The 18,275-nt window shown below is 36.6% G+C and overlaps 1 protein-coding gene across 4 annotated transcripts in view; it reads right to left on the bottom strand.

Moving 5' to 3' along the window:
* FSTL5 (follistatin like 5) overlaps window positions 1-16,550 on the bottom strand; it is a 213,612-nt gene extending 197,062 nt beyond the window's left edge. For all 4 annotated transcript variants that reach the window (XM_042829771.1, XM_042829774.1, XM_042829773.1 and 1 more), the window contains exon 1: window positions 16,428-16,550. In XM_042829771.1, the coding sequence (XP_042685705.1) occupies window positions 16,428-16,550 (123 nt within the window). The remainder of the gene's footprint in view (window positions 1-16,427) is intronic.
* Window positions 16,551-18,275: the final 1,725 nt, after the last annotated feature.

The raw sequence follows: 18,275 nt of genomic DNA, 5'->3' as shown, positions 1-18,275 counted from the left end.
GAATCTCCAATCCGAGAACCAGAATCTCCAATCTGAACAAGATACCCTACAAAATGAATGAGATGCCTTCCATCCGAGCATGACGCCTTCCAAACTGAACAAGACACCCTCCAAACAGAACAAGTCCAACTTCAATGTCAACGAGACCTCCTCTTAAGCGAACAAGTCAGACTCTGAGCTGAATAGGAGATTAAGAGCATCGAAACTGACCAACCTGGCCAATCACAGGAGGCACTGTAATCAATTTCAGTTGCTCCTATAAGAGGATGAAAAATGAAATGAATGTCACCTTATTTAGCACAGAAGAGGAGGAGGAGAAAGTAGACAAAGAAGGTCCAGTGGAACAGTAAGACTGTCGCGTATTGCCTTGTGGCGTTACCTTCATGACTAGGGATATGAAGAAATGACATAAAAAACCCACTGCTGCACTTCAAGCATGTGTAAAAGAATTACAAGACAGATCAACTACCAAGGTGAACTTCTTCAAAATGGTGACTGCTCCAGTTGTTGTGGGACACGGCAAAAGCTATAAGAATAGAGATAACAAATAGAGGAGCTCTGCCTCCAGCCAGGAGGGGGGAGACCGTTGACACAGCATTAAACTGAACAGTAAAGGAATCTAATTTCCTGTTCTAAAACAATATGGCAATGCTCCTTTCAACCCAATCCTGCAAATCTACATCAATGCGTGTTTTTCTTTTTCTCATGTTGTTTTATAACAACAAAGTGGGTCAAAACCTGCACCTATCTGAAAAGCACATCTTCGAAACATTCCATGTCTACATGAAATGCATTGGTCAGATTTAAAGAAAAGAAAGAAAGAAAAGCACACATACTTCTGTTTTTATTGACTATAAAATGTGAGCTACCTGATTTTAAAGCTTTTTCACAAACACGTCTAATGTTTCCTGAATACAGTAAATGGTATTCCTTGATTACAGCCTAAATTTTAAGGTAAATCTAAAGTACAGATTCTCATGTCATCCCAGGTTTGGCAATGCTTAACTCCTCTGACATTTCTTTTTAATCTCTCGTCAGCATTTGGTTAAAACGATCTAGCCAGTTCTTCCTTTTAGTCTTCACAAAGGAGAATATTTTCCTTTTCATTTTCTGTCTTTTCAGAGGTCATGGAGCAAAGCTCAGACTTTGCTCTAACAAGCCAGAGGAACTCAGAGGAATCTTATTCTTGTTCAGCAAGATGGACTTATTTAAAAAGAAAAAAAAATGTGGCAAGAAGTCAGAGTTATGTTAGCATTCAGACACTGCAGCGTATGGGCTCAGAGGACACTTTGTCACCCCATGAGCCTGACTGGTCTTAATTTATGCTTCCTCCATTCTTTCAGTCGTAATTATAAAGAATGGGATGTTTTTTTCCAACAAAGCTGCAAAGCCTGTGTCTGCTGCTCAGTCTACAATAAGCAGATTCTGAAGGCTAATCCAGGCACTGATTACAAAAACACTGTAGCCTTGTAGGAAAGCAATCCCAAGAATCCTGATTTCAAAGAAGGAGGGAAAGAATACCAAAAAGAGAAAAGAACGCAGCAAGTTGGGCAAAGTTGGGAGGTTAAAAAAGGATATTAGGATGAAAGTTTAAAATGAAAAAAAAAATGTATTTTTTTTAGTAAAATCACCTAGTATCTATGTGATTCCTTTAAAAAAAAATCTAGGAAAGAATGCATTAGTCAAAAACGGCTTTTGTTCATTTTCTTTAAATTTCATACTTTGTTTATTGTCGTTATTTTTATGTCAGCTGGAGATTATTGAGCAACATTGTATGGCTTCATTTTCTCGAAAGACTCCATTTACTAAGACAGCCTTTGCTAGCAGATCACAGAACAGCCCCAGCGCAACACAGCTTCTGCTACCAAGACCCTTGGCAGCAGCCAAGAGCATAACAGACAGGAGGAGAAGCCTGTAAACCTGAAGTTACTTGGCAGCTAACCAGTGATTAGAACAGGTAGAAGAGCATCTCTGAATTACAAAAATGAACCCTCTGACCAGGAAAGGCCTGCCATCGTGACAGCCTCTGCAACTGGAAACACAGCGAAGAAAATACTGAAGTAAAACTTATACTGAAGGTGAATAAGATACAAATCACTCTTAATGGTTATTAAAAGAAATGAGAATGTGGATTAACATACAGAAAGCCATTAAGAATCAATGATTTATGTTACTGAACAAATGTTATAAGCAACCATCACTTAGGAAGTAAAGGTTTGACGTACACTGAACTCTTCCTTAATGAAAGGAAAAATATGAGAGAGGTAAGCAAACAATCATCAATTTTCACTTGCATTTTTGCTATGTGCTAGGGAGTTGGTGTTCATTGTCCCTAAAATCAAAAAAATTGTTCCATGTATTCCATTAGAAGCAGTGCATTTCAGTAGCGAGGGCAGTGATGTGAACGACAAGCCGCGTTGCAAACAGCCATGCAAAGATACACCATAAAATTAAAAGTATCTCTATCAGCTCATCCACACAAATGCACTAATGGCAGCGACTGCGTTGCAAAACAAAAAAAGAAAGTGCTCTGAAGCTGAGAATTTGCTCTATCAAATAACATTATAATGTTATTGTGTCCTCTGTACCTGTTACAGCTTCCAACGAAATCAATAGAAGGCATTACTATGGGAATGAACAATGTATTTAATATTCAAATAACAACAGAATGATTACATGAACCATAGTCTTATATTATGATCTACTGTTATAAGACACCCGTAAGTAGACATCTTGCATCTAGGTATTTTGCATCTGCTTCAATGTATCAGAGCCAAAATCTAACAAAATCAGATGAGTTGCATGGCTTTGCATCATTTTATTTTGCGTCATACTGTGTCAGTTTGATGAAATGTTTCAATGCATAACACACTAGATTTGTAAATAAGCCTTTCTTATGAGCCCAACAAACTGAATACGACACAAACTTTTCAAAGCACAGTGAATGAAAGCTGAAAAACCATCAACCACAACCACAGCAGAACTAAAAAGACCAAGGATGGATGGCTCCACACATTGCTATTCTAGCAAATCATAACTTATAAGGTACTTGCAGTATATATCAAACTAGGATATGTTAAAGGGAAAAAAAAAAGTGTCTTAAAGATAGACAAATGCTCTATTAAGGTTAAAAAAAAGCACAAGAAAAGGCACTTTTTTATTCTCTCTTTGTCTCAAAACATGAATAACATCAGTTTCTCTTAAAACATTTTGAGATTTTGACAATGAACGTCACTGATCAGATATGATGTCCTGTAAATTATTTTGGCATTATGTCAAATTTTATTTTTAAAAAAGCCTCTGTATTGCCAACAGGGGGAGTAGAATAGGATAGTCAAAGGGACATTAAATGACAGTTATTCAAGAGAAGATAAAAAACCAGAGCTTATCCGTACAGGTAGATAATATTCTGGAAGTAATAGAATCCCCTATACCACATTTGAAACAGTAGTTTCTTAGCTTCGTTCAGGTACATTTGGTGTTCTTTCTGGTTGGGTTTTTTTTGTTTGTTTGTTTTTCCCCTTTCTGAAAAGAATGGATATTAATAAACCATGGTTGTTGCATGCAGCAGGACATTGAACTCCAGTTAATTCTGCACTTATAAAGCAAACTACATGCTTACACTGCATCTATACCATCACTCATCTGCCTGCCAGAGACATCTGCCCAGGGTTTAGGTGTGTGTCACAGCACATAAGTGATAAAGCAGAGGAGCCTTCTTTGCTGTTTTGCAAAACTCAGGCCAAGTCCTCTTTTCCCTACTGACAGTATTTTAAGAAATAACTGATTAATTGAATTCCTAAACAAAGTGCAAGATAGTCTAAAACATATGGTGGACCATCCTTGATAGGAGAGAGAAATTAAAATAATTTGATAAATATGAAACACTAATTACAGAAAACTGAGGAAAGCAGAAGCATAAATCTAATGCTTGATTAACATTTTGTAATGAAAATGTATCACTAGTCATATTATAAAACCTAGCTAAAATGCAGAAAAATACTGCTGTCTCATCTCTCATAACAGTCTTGCCATGGAGGTACTTTTCTACTACATGTTACTTTTTATTACTTTTTTTTTTTTAACATTTAAGAAATTTAATTGCTATGAAATACAATATTTCAGAGGGAGATACTACCAAGATAATACATTTTTACTGTGTTCCTGTAACATACGCAAGCTCACGTAGTTGAACAAAAACTACATATTAGCTTATATTAATACAACGAGTTTAATTACAAGAAATTACAATAAGCTTGAAATGAAAGTCACAGAAACTATTTAGCACAGTCACTGCAAGCAGAAAGCCAGCATACAGCAAGCACAACTTGTTAGGCAGCTCCCTATTACAAAAATATAACAAAAATATGGTTTCTGGTCATTAGTAGGATCACTTCTTACCTTGCTGTCAAACCCATGTTCAATTCTAAGCAATTTCATAGTACGTGAGAGAGAAAAATAAAAAAAAATTATATTCTAATTTTAGATGTAGCGTTGGTTCTTTTTACGATGCTTTAATCATTAAAATACTTAGTGCAAGATTTAATTAGTGGAAGAGGTATAGTTCATTGAAACATGTAAAGAATAGCACAAGACCATGCCCAGGTACTTTTTGGAGTTCTCCAAAGGGGAGACTTCACAGCCACTCTGGGCAGCCAATGCCTGGGGTTCATTAACTGCACAGCACAGGAGTGCTTGCAAATGTTCAGTTTGTGTCCATAGCCTCATGGTCCAGTTTGTGCCCACAGCCTCTTGCCATTAGGCACCACTTAAAAGAGTCTGGCTCAGTCTTCCTTCTACTCTGCCTTCAGGTATTCATAGACAGTAACAGATACTCCCTGAGCTCCCTCTTCTCCAGGTTGAACAGTCCTGATTCTTCCTGTCTCTCCTCACAGGAAAGTGTTCTGGTCTCCCTTTGTGGAATGTTACATACAATATATACACACACAACTAGACTTATCTTCCTTAATAAAATAGCATTTACTGTATATATTCATTTTGGAATTATCTAAGGATGCTCCAGATTTGCATAAACAAAGAGGCAGAGAGATCTCCAAAAAGCAATATTTTAGTATACCAAATCGTTACTGGAAATCCTAAGGGCCAGTATGAATACTGCATAACCTTCTCTCACATGTGAGTTTCTAAAACTGCAGGTACTCTCACAGTTGTGGAAAAGTATTATAATTCATTACAATATAGTGCTATTTTTTCCCTCAAAAACCCACACAGATGGATTTTAGCTGTACAATTCCCATTGACATTAATGGGAGTAATTTGCCTAAAACCTCTGCTCATTTTTTAAAATCTCATAGATGGTTTTTAAGTGTAATTTTCTAAAGTGTAATTTTCTAAAAAGGACATGATGTGTGTTGCATTTTATTATTCAGCCTGTCTGAGGCTCATTCAGATCTTATCTTTCCTCCCTGCAAAATTTTGTCTAGATAGAAGAATGTCTGCAGAAAGAATGACAATTAGAGAGAACAGATACATTGGCATCAACATCAATTACTTTCTTACAATCCAGGAACACAAGTAATATTTAGTCCATGTTAGGACATAATTTTGGGTAAGAATTGTAGTCTGTCTACCATTATTGATTAAAGCAACGCGTTGAGAATTTTCTAACAGTACACTGTTTCTACTATTCACTTTACAAGGGCAGATAAGGTAGTGTTGCAAAGGAAAAAAAGAAGTTTGTGATATGAATATAAATCAGCTGCATCTGCCCATAAAACATAAAACTATCTATTTTAGGAATATGTTCATTTTAACAGAGATATCCATATAGGAAACCAGAAGACAGAATTAAGACAGTACTTTTTTCCACTGAATAATTTTTAAATTAAAATTTTTTTTTAAAAAAAAAAAAAAAAAAAAAAAAAAAAAACCAACATAGCAAAGCAACTATTTCAGCTCCCCGATCCCAACCTATTACTGATACTTGGATAAACAAAGAGAATTTAATAACTTCTATTAAATAACATAATATTAGTTCTTTATTATTTGCACTCACGTACAAGCACAACGTCTAGAAAAGAGTAATAAAACCCAACAGCATTTCCATCAACCACTCTAGAGGAGAGTCTGCTGATGTCTCAGAAAAGTATCAAACTGTATAGCACCTTAGAAATTACAATTATAGATTGTTTATTCAAGGTTGTGTACCCACAATTATAGGTTATGCCTTAAACAAATGGCCAGTAAATTTGGTTTGGTTTGTTTTCATGGGAAGCAGTATAAGGAGTAAAACTGCTATAGTTCAAATTAATATTTTGCTAATATATTCTTATTCGGAGAATTCAAGTGCAAAAAAAAAAAAAAAAAGAAAAAAAAAGTTATTTGATAAAATAAACATTAAATAAATGTTTAATATCAAAATGCTAAAAAGACAGCTCAAGTGAAACGATCATTTCTTGCTCATTTCTCGCGTCACTTTCAAACAGCAACAATTTTTTAGCTATCAAAGTATCAAAGTTTGGGAGATACTTGTTTTAAATTTGATGTTTAAATCTTTAATCTTTGCTGTTCTTAAAAGCATTTAGGCATAGCCATATTGACACAACCAACACAGATACAAGCAGCAAATCTTTTCATTAAGGCCTCACTATACTCTCCACTGTCTTTGTGCATCAGGCCCAAACAGAGCTACCAAAACCATCAAAGTTTTTAAAGGGCATACAAACATCCAACTCCCTTATTAGAAAGACAAATAAAGTCAGCATGGGTTGTGTTTGTTTGCTTGTTTGAAAATGAAATCCGGAACTGAAAGTCAACTGAAAGCTCATAATTCTTAGTTGAAGGAAATTGAGCGCAGCGACAGATGTAAAATTCACCTGATATTTATCCCAGAAGAAGTTAAGATAAACAAATAAAATGTCCTAAGCTTGGATTATCTATGCAATGCCAATAGTAACTACAAAAGAATAAAAATGACACGTCACAGAATCACAGAACATCGCGAGTTGGAAGGGACTCACGAGGACCACAAAGTCAAACTCCCAGCTCCACTCATGACTGCTCCAAATCCTTCTTCCTGCCTTTGCCCTTAACTTAATCTTGCATCCATTGTGCATCCCACACCCTATATGTTTACTCCTTCAACCTGGACCCTTCCCACCCTGCCACCGAGATGCTGCCACGGAAGTGACATCCATGGCCATCCCGGCTTGCAGCAAGACATGAGTAGGGACATCCTGGTTTAGGTGAGTGCAGCTTGAGGGTTTTGGGGTAGCTGTCAGGACTGCACAAGAGTTTGACTGTGTGCAGACTGACTGGTCTTACATGAAGTGAGGCCCTCTGGTGGAGCACTGCAGTTCCCTGAAGGCATGAGTGAGCAGCAGTCCTGGAGAGTAGGGCTGATGCACTGGGAGGTGAGAAGTGTTAGGGAGGGTGCTTGTGGTAAAAAAATTAAAGCTGATCTGGTGATCAGGCTTCTTCCCATGTCAGCCAGGACCCTGAACCTCTAGGTGCAGGTGAGAGGAGTGGATTCCATCCCACTGTAACAGTGGAACAAGTCTGAGATGTCCTCATGAAATTGAATATATATAACTCCATGAGGCCAGATAATATCCATCCTAGGGTTCTGAGAGAGATGGCAGATGTGGTTGCTGAGCCACTCTCCATTATACTTGAAAAATCATGGCTGTCCAGTGAAGACCCTGGTGATTGGAAAAAGGGAAACATTGCTCCCATTTTTAAGAAAGAGAGAAAGGACGACCTTGGGGAACTACAGGCCAGTGAGCCTCATCTCTGTGCCTGGGAAGATCATGGAGCAGATCCTCTTAGAAGCTATTATAAAGCACATACAAGATAAAGAGGAGATCCGAGACAGTCAGCATGGCTTCACCAAGGGCAGATAGTGCCTGACCAATCTGGTGGCCTTCTATGATGGAGTGACAGCACTGGTGGACAGGGAAAGGGCGATGGATGTCATCTACCTGGACTTCTGCAAAGCCTTTGACATCATCCCTAATCACATCCTGCTCTCTAAATTAGAGAGGTATGGATTTGAAGGATGGACTGTTCGGAGGATTAACAACTGGATCATCTCTGCTATGAGGAAAGGTCGAGGGATCTGGGAAAAGAGAAAGCTCCAGGGAGACCTCACTGTGGCCTTCCACAGGGAGCATACAAACACGAGGGGGAACAGCTCTTTACAAGGATGTTCAGTGACAGGACAAGGATAAGAGAACCCTAAAACTGAGACAGGGGAGGTTTAGGTTGGATATTAGTAGGAAGTTTTTCACACAGAGGGTGGTGACACACTGGAAGAGGTTGCCCAAGGAGGTTGTGGATGCTCCATCCCTGGAGGCATTCAAGGCAAGACTGGATGTGGCTCTGGGCAGCCTGGTCTGGTGATTGGCAGCGCTGCACATAGCAGGGGGGTTGAAACTAGATGATCATTGTGGTCCTTTTCAACCCAGGTCATTCTATGATTCTATGAAAATAAATGGTGGAGCAGTATCTCATATTGCAACAAGTACTCTTACTACTTGTTAAAGACAGTGATATTTCATGAGAAGGACAGATAGACTGCCTAACTTGAATTGCTCAATAGCAATTCAATAGTGAGATAACAACAGTCCATGCTACAAAAGCAAAAAAACCCAAATGTCCTAGCATATGGTTTTATCCAAATTATAGCTGATATATGATAAGGCTGCATACCCTGTTCTCAGAAAAATTACCACTGTTCAAAGCCAGTACAATGCTCAAATTGATTAAAAACCTAGATCTGAAATTATAAGTAGGAGAATAGTTTTCTGTGGGGATTTATTAGTGCATGGCTGTTATCAAATTACTTAGAAAAACACTGTTTTCTGAACTATACTTTGAGTAATGATGCATGTAAAATAATAATAGTAAATATAATAATTGTTGTTAAATATTTGTACCTTAATAAATGGCTTTATATATTTATATCTGCCAGTATAAACAAATATACTTTAAGTTAGAAAATTGTCTAGACCATTTCACTGTGACAGAAGCATGATTACACTATAATGATGTCTACCTTGACTCTTCTAGAATACTGGATATTACTAGGAAGAAAAGAACAAAAGACAAGTATTTACAGTCTGGAACTAGATAAATTTAATGAAGTACTTCAGAGGAAAGCAGAATCTTTGAAAGAATGTTTTACTATGTTATGTCACTGATTAATCCTCTGCGCATACAAATAGAAAGAGAGGAGAAAGGCTGCACAACGAAAAACACTCAAGCCAGAACCCTTTGTGACACTTTTTATGAGATCTTAATAAAGGCTTTTATTCTACATCAATTATTCTTTCCTTAACTCGACTTTCATTCCCCCCATTGATTCAGCAATCCTGAATCAATATCACTACATGGAGGATTCCAGATGATCAGGAAATTGTTTCTCCATTTTATCGTTAGTCATGGCCTAATATAGCCATATTAAGGCTCATCCTTGGATCATAACAACTTCTGCCATCTATGGAGGTGGCCTGAATGAATTAGGGTGGGGCTGAAATCCTGATCTTTAATATGGCCAGACACAGACAAAAAAATAGGCTTAATTTATGAACTGAGATCTTGCAAGCATTTCTAAAGTTATTACTCAGATCATACCATATTCATAATCAAATTCCAAGTCCATCATCAAACTGTTTTCAAAGACACAGTGTTGAGGCATTTCTACAACTTTGTCATTTTTCTGGAGTGCCTTACAACTCATTTCACATTCTATGACACAGAATCCTACTGCTAGTGAGGAAAACAACTAAAAAACCCAAAATGTTAAGGTGCAATGTAATAGAATACTCCTATTAAGAAATATTACAAGAGTTACTGAAATTTGGAGTGGGGCAAAAGGACAGCTAATATTATTTGAATTCAAGACAAAACAGTGAAATAGTCATGAAGTTTCAAGATCTGAGATAACTATACTTGTATTGCTAGGACTGCAAGAAAGGAAAACACTTGGAACAAAATCCAAGCATTTTCAAATGAAGTACTTGCTAGCTGGAGTACATGATTATCACAAGGTGCTATTTGGCTTTGTTCTGATACAATGAAATCCGTAACTGAAAATAAGCTTACTTATAAAGGTAGTTATTAAAAAATGGGACAAATTTACCCTTGAATAAAGAAGTGCTAAGCCAGACCAATTAGTTAAGCATTTTTCAGTATTGAAAGAATCTTTCTTTGCTGAATTATTTTTCCATCACAAAAAGTAAAGGACTGAAAGGAAGTATCAGGGATATTTTAGAATATATATAAAATATAGACAGATGCAAAGTCTAGTATTTGGTCAGTCTAGCTGGAGCCCATTTAAAATGGTTATTGCACCTTAATTTTATACTAAAATATAACACAATTAATAGTTTTCTTACAAAAGAATTTTTGCTATCCATCAATGCTACATTTACTGAATTAAGAATATAAGGCTGTACAGATGTAAACTGGTATTTAAAATAAATGTTTAAAGTACATCAGTCCTCTACCAACAGAATTCAGGTAGCGAATTAGAAAGGTCAAGAGGAAACAAACTAAGTGGATAATTATTCAGTTTACAAAACATTCCAGTTTGTCTGCGCACCAGTGAAACTTAGTGCACTTGTCATCATTATATACTACGTTCATCATTACTTAATATTTTTACATTGATTTTGCATACTCCTTTTCACTTTATAAGTACTGTCTATCCTACAGGGCATGACTTCCATTTTAATGAACAAAGATGATAAAGGTTAATAAAGATGATACAAGTCTACATGTATCATCATCTTCTAGGCTATTAAAATAGTTATTAAGCTCTTGGGGAAAAATGAGAAGAAACTGCAAGACAGAACAAAATACAAAGTTTGTGTGACAGAAAAAAAAAATGTATGATTTAAAATTGTACGCAGTCCAGTTTATAATAAAAAGATTAAGAGTTGGCAAGGAAGGCATAGAAAAGAGTTAGACCTCTTAAATTTCTGTAGCAGTATTCACTTCAAGTATTCAGCCTCCTGGATCTTAGAAATTCAAGTGGTACGAATTTGATCAGGAGCAAAGCATCTCAATTTTTATATATAACAAATCTCTTCCAGCTTTCTGTTGCTACTGTGACAGGAATTTGTGATGATGATCTAACATGGTAATAGAAAATGAAAACATACAGCTATCAAGAATCTGAATTTGTAGCTCATAGCACAGCTGCAGCAGCTGATATGAGATACAGATTGTGGTTGTACCAACTCCCAAACATCATTGCCTTATCCAGTCAGAGGCTAACTGGAACTCCTCTTCCTGGACAGCAATATAACGAGGTCAACTTCAGTGGATAACTACATCACTGTCACATACCTCTACTTTTTTGGTTGGTTTTTTTTTTTTTTTTCTTCATTCTTTACTTCCATGCTGACACACCAAATTAAAAAGGTAACATTAATTAAAAGCTAGGTGATGCATGTGGATCTCATCACCCTTCGAAACAGTAGGGTGAGATTAATTGCTTCCACAATGGTGATCTTTGTATTGGCAACACGCAAGAAAAATGTAGCAAGAGAGTACAATGGAAAAGATGTGCCTTCTCTCCCTTGCTAACCCCAGAGACTTCTTGACTAAAAACCTTGCTGCTAGATGGTGTTGCTAACGAGTTAGCAATGGAAGGAAGCATCAGCAGACAGCTAGGAGAAAGAACTTCACGCTTGCTTAAAAGCCAGCCTTCAACATTCCTTTTTCCCCTCCCAGGGAAAGATGTTTTGGAAGAAGCAATGTAGAACAAATTTCACAGCAAGATCTTGTAAGTAACATTCCTAAGACTTGCAATAAAAATTCTTTGAGTGTGTAAAAAGAGATAGAAAATATGTTTACTTGATATCAGCTTATTAATATACAATGATACTAATGAGAATTTAAACAAAACAAAACAAAAACTGCCATGCTTTTTAAATGCTAGTAGCCACAGGAAAAAGTAGAATAGAATGTAATTCAATCTCCCTACAAAAAGCAAAATTAAAAATGATAATTTTCTTTAGACTTCTTTACCATAGTTAAACCCCCAGGGCGGGGGGGTTGAGCAAGTCTTGTTATTTAAGTGAAATCCTGGAATTTGCATAATAGCCATTACATTTAGGGAGCCTCAGGAGGAAGAGAATTCTCTGGTTACCTTAGAAGTGGGAGCAGCAGTGACACGCTCAAGAGAAGCTCTGTTCTCAGTCTTCAGCATTCAGTGCTGCATCTCACTGCAAAGGATTTCCCCCTGCACTCCCCCCTCTCTAGGACAGCGGATTTTAGAGGATCAAGTTTTATGACTTCTCAGAGCCTGCAGGCAAACAGCATTTCCAGATAAACACTATGAACTATAAACCTCCAGTTGTCTGGGGACCAGACCACACAAGAAAAGCTCAGATTACTGTTGAATCCTCAAGTACTACTTTCTTCCCATTCCCTTCTTGGTCTGTCTGAATTTTACATGTGTTTCACTGTAGCACAGAATGCGCTATTAATCGAGGGAGAATATTTCACAGCCTTTGAGCAAAAAAGCTAAGTGTAAAAAATGTATTCCATGCCTTGTACTCATACATTTAAATTCCTCTTCAGCAAAACGAGGGAGCCTGCTTAAGACATTACATGTTTTTTTCTTACTTTGTTTCATTAAAAAAATCATTATTTCCCAAGGATCTCTAAACTGGACTTAGTTTAGATTTATTCAGGCCTCAGTTACTGAGAACCAGGGGTGAACAGGCTAACAGCAAACTGACTGTAAGAGGGAGAGACTAAAAGGGAAAGAGGCAGGTTTTTCACAGGGTTTAAAAGTAATACTGTAATCTAGAAAAATTACAGAGAAAATACTGATCTCTGTGCATCTGGCTTTGATCCCATTAAAACTTCAGCTAAACAAGACAAAATAAGTCCAGGGCTGGAAGAGTTCTGACCAATGCAGCAAAATCAGTTCTAAAAGGCATCTATGAAGGAGACATTTGTTAAATGTTAAAAACAAAGCACATCCCTTGTGTTGTATCCTCTCTACCCACCTGGTCATTTTGGAAAACAATAAAAACCCCAGCTCTTCCATAATAAAGCACTCACCTTGCCACAAGCACAGACCAAATTCTGAACATCATGATTCCTTTCCTCCCTCCTTTAATTCACCTGAGCTTTGCTCCACCTACCCTGCCCACTCTCCCAAGCGAATGCTTGCTCTTAATTAGGCATTATAACCCTGTCTAGCCTGAATTCCCCAAATCACAATCAGGCCTAAATAAAAGGTATTCAGCTGATCATGGCAAAACAAGCCATCTTCAGAGGTTGTTTCTTGAGACAAGAAACAAACAGTTCCATGCCCATAATGATATCATATACTGTTAGGCACTGTTGTTATTATTACTGATTCTCCTGATACACCATATCTGATGTGTATTCATGTGGCTGTATGTGCCAGATATGTTGGGGGGGAGGGCTGTATGCATTACATATGGGGACTTGGAATGCCCTGGAATATAAATATGAATGTACAGACTATATCCCATATTTCTTAGTCTCCAGCAATGAATCAGAAACTGGCAGTCAGTGCTCTGTTGGCTGCCTTCTTCCTGTTTGTACCTGAAAATTCACAGTATACATTCTTTCACTGAAGGAGCTGCATAAATATTGCTCTCTTAGTAAGAGCCATGCAAATCACAAGAATAAAACTCATTAGAATGCTAGGAATACTTTCTAACGATTTCAGGTGGGAACCTAAGTGTTAACAAATTGCTCACAATACCCTCAGCAGCAGGGTAAAAAGAATCCCAAATGAGAAGTCCCTTACAAACTTTTTCAGTGCTTTGATTAATGAAGCACAGAGGATTAGCTGGCTTGACAAGAAATGCACGTGAAATTCACACATAATCTGATATTTTCCTGAATAACTACGTAAATGAAAACAATGGCAGTTTGAAGGTGACTGGAAATAAAATTCCCAGGAGTGTTCAGTAATAGTCTTTCTCCATCCAAGTCCGAGACAATGGCAATAGATTATACCACAAAAAAGAGGCAGAACTGGGACAAATGTCCAGTCGCTGAGAAAAAAAATACTTGCAGTCTATTTCCAGCATGGCTGATGCTCTTGAGTCCCAGTTTGATTTCCAAATAAATGACTCCTGGAAGTCACCCTGTCCTGTCCAGGCAGCTTCTGAAGATCTCCTAGGAGACTCCCCAGCCTTCCTGGGCAGCCTGTGCCAGTGCTCTGCATATTTTTCCTTATGCATGGAGGTTTTTCCTAGTTTTGAAGTTTTTCCTGCCAGACTATAATTCATTCAGACTAAATATTTACTCGTAATTTTTGTGCACAAGGAGCCAAACTTCTTCACAATCCCTTTTAAAACAACAAAACCTTTATTACATGAACACCTGCTATCATCATGAACACAACTGTTTTTCCAAGATAATACCTAAGTATTATCTTGACAGATAAACAAGAGGATTGTTTTCCCTGCAGTATGATGTTTAGAGCTGCTATGGTCTGACTACCATCCAAAATAAATTCTCCTGTACTAGCACAAAACTGTTTATTCATCTTTTTTAATCCACACGCTCATAAACTTGCATACACATCACCTGATCAAAGCAAGTATGACTGCTGATATTCATCATCTTCTATTTGTAATAAGTCTTTTGCTTGCATAACAACCTAAGCATTTGAAATACAAAATGCTTGATTGAAGAAGAAAGTTTCCTCAATGGTTACTGTTTACATATTTTGAGTACGTGTGTCTGTGCCAGAACTGTTTTTAAAAATTGACTTTAGAAACATTCTGCTTTCCTAGTTGTTGTAATCTAGCTTGTATCCCTAATATCAAAAGCTGAACCATCCTAAACCATTTTCTTCATCTGAACATACTGCCTAGGAAAAAAATGAAAGCCCAGATTTTCCTTGTTTTTCAAAAGCATGACCTGACATTTTCATTGTTTTTTCCTCTTTTGAATTCTCCTCTATAATTTCTTCTCTTATCCTTTAAGCTTTACTCTAAAAATTTACATTACATTTACAGGATGTCATTTGCTTCCATTCTTTATGTACGCTTACTTTTTCATTTTGTGTATAGTTTTCAAAAACATATGATTAATAAACTAGTAAGAAATGAAAAACAGAGGAAAAATATAAATCGTGTGTGTGTATATATACATGTCCACATACATATGTGTGTATGTATGTGACCCACCCCAGTATTAATCTTCTAATGCTTGTTTCAAGTGTTTTCAGGGGATCAGAAGTATTATTGAGAAATAGTAACATTCTACTAGTTCCACAAACAACCTAATATTCATGCCAGAGATTGTCTGAATCTTAGAAATGATGTTTGCTGTATCTCATATCCTGTTCTTGATTCTTTTCAAATTCTTTTTTTCCTTACGTCTCTCACAGTTCATTCCATACACACTACAAGCCTCTCATTTCTTCTACATTTCGAAGTTCTTTATTGCTCTGTTTTGTTTTACTTTGTTTAATCCTGGCAGATGAAAATAAACTGATAAAGTCTCTGATTTTGCAAACTATTCAGTGCAAAGACTTCTGTGTGGTTAAGCAAATAATACATATTTCCTTGTATGGGGTCTGGTACCTGATGTCTTTATTCTGATGGAACAAGATTCCCAAGAGGATATGCAAAATTTTACAATGAATTACAAGTGTTTGTATTTTATTTTCCATGTGTTACAAAACTCCATATTTAACACACATCATATGCAATAATTCACTAATGGGCAGATATCTTGTTTGAGCAGATATCAATGGCTTCAATTATTCCTTATATGCTGAGATAGAATCACATGATACAGAATTGTTTTTCCAAACCTAGGACCAAGAAATATCTTGGTATTTTATAAAACGTATTTAGAAATTAAACTAGCCACATCTCAAAACATTAATAGAAATTAACACCTAACATTTCCAGCAATAATTTGGACTTTCTAGCTGTAACCTCAAAATCAAAAGAAAAGGGAAAAAAGTTTTTACTCTTCTTTGTTGTCCTGATCACAGGCTTTAAAGTCCCCTTGAAATTGGTCCTGTGACCACCATGCCAAGCAGTAACCAACAAGTTAATTGGATATTACAGCCTGCAGCTCTCCCAGTGCTGCAAGGTCTGAAATCCAGTTGGTCCTGGAACGAGTCTTTGCCTTTAGCAGATGATAACAGTCACGTTAGGAGACAGCCCTTCTGGTTCTCTCAGAGCTGTTGATCTGTTGATAAATGCAATCTCTAGCTTCTGAAACTAGAGTAGAGCTTAGCTCACTATATTTGAAAAGCTTCTGGGGTTTCAGATACAAACAGCTCCTGTTTACTTGTCAAATCAAGTCTAGATTTCAGCAGACAATGATAGCGAAAAGGTTACTTTCTAAACATCACTCCAATAAGTAAAAAAAGACAGAGCTGGTGCATATTTTAACCCTTGACCATGGAACAAAAGTCAGAAGTGCTAGAGAGTAATCAGTACCTTGTGGCGTAACCTTACGAGGGGCTGATAGGGCCTGATGTCATATCCTTCCTTGGCTGGCCATCCATCTGCTCCCAGCAAAATGCATCCAAGAAGTAAAACAGCCGACCACCACATAAACATCTTTACAGGTCTGTTCCTGTCAAAATAAAATGGACAACTTCCGTGACAAAGTTTATCGTTATTTTAGCACAAGTGATTTTCTTTTCAGTATTCAACACTCATATAAGATTTTGACTGATGGAGCAGCTACTCTAAACTCAATCTTAGCTTTAAGAGTAATATACAACACAATATTTAACACCATCTTCGTGTTTCACTAGGACTAATCCCATTCGGAATCTCCCTATTAATAAAATTCAAGGTTTCTTCTTGGTTATCATTGCCTTTCTTATTCTAACAGTGCCAGTTACATTTATTTTGTAGGCCAGCTCTTCTAATTTACTGCAAGAGGTAACTCTCAGAGGATATCTCTTGAAAAATAAGCTAAGCAGTGAATGATTTGAAACAATGTGCTCTATTACAGACAGACATTTTACACAAATAAACTAAAGTTTGGTCTTTCGTACCTGTTCAGTAACTGTATTTTAAAATGATCACTGAAAGTTCTCTTTTTGAGGTCCCCTCATGTCAAAACATAACTGCTAACGTTCCAGTTTATCTTTGACTATGAGGCTATTAAAACAAATCTGTCTCACTGACGTGAAAGACTGGAAAAGATTAATCTCAGAACTCTGAGACCTCAAGTTTACCATGGAATGGCATTTTTCTTCACCGACTCTGTGTTAGTTCACAGAGTAGTATCACTGAGAAACAACAAATCTATTACAAGAAAAAGTAATTAAAAGAAAAAAACAGAAGAAAAAAAAAAAAGGAAGTATGAAAGAAGAAAAAAAATATGTCTCATCTTGGCTTTTAATCTTGAAGAAAACAACCTTTTATTTCTGTTCATTGAAAAATATTTGAAAATAGTTTATTCTTAACTTTCAAGGTCAGAATCAGATTTTTTAGCAGTTATGAATACTAAAACTAGCTATGCACAGCTGAACCTTTGTCCCTTTTTTTGCACTTTTGGTATCTCTCTCTGGCCATCGAAAATTACTTTGGAGAACAGTCGTTCCACAAAAAATGACGAGGGCAGACACATTCCCCTACTCATCTAAATTTTAGCTTCACGTGGTGTAAAAGAATAGAGGTTGTACAGTTTGGGAAATTGTTTGACCCTGAAAGCCTTCTCCTTTGTACTGGTAGTAAAGAAGAAGTAGTTACTGCACTCTCAGTCTCTGACTGCACTGCCTGATGCTCGGATGAACACAAAAAGCTGACTTTTTAAATTCAGATTTTAAGACTCCATCTAAAATCCCAAAGCAGTCTAGGGTATCTACAGTCCTTATTTGCCTTTTCAGAAATAAAAAACACATTTTTTCAATATAAAAATTTTCTGTTGACCTTATTGCACAACTTACATACATACTTCTTCTCTAAATCGTACTACCAATATCAGAGTTCTCCTTAAAATAATGCTATTTTTATACCTGAAAGACTTTGAAATTTTGCTGTTTGGATAACTTTCTTCCATACTTTAACTTCACGTGTTACCCATTTGCATACTTCTTATCTGAGTTTTTTACAGTATGACAACCACTATTTTCAATTTCATTTTTCTATTTATTTAAAGTAACATGGATAAATTGAGTTTTCAGCTGTCAGAAGCTTTTTAATAAATCGTAACATGTGAATATGTGAATGACTACATTTAGCATGCTGCTATTAAGAGCACAGGATATTATATAAAATAATATGCTTTTTACAGGAATTGGAGGTAGGTGAACTTCAGCAATTTCAGGG

The sequence above is a fragment of the Centrocercus urophasianus genome, unplaced genomic scaffold (assembly GCF_019232065.1).
Source record: "Centrocercus urophasianus isolate 14NV4802_14NV808 unplaced genomic scaffold, USGS_Curo_1.0 seq_32, whole genome shotgun sequence".
Lineage (NCBI taxonomy): Eukaryota > Metazoa > Chordata > Aves > Galliformes > Phasianidae > Centrocercus > Centrocercus urophasianus.
The sequence above is the reverse complement of the archived record's forward strand: the minus strand, read 5'-3'. Positions and strand labels throughout refer to the sequence as shown.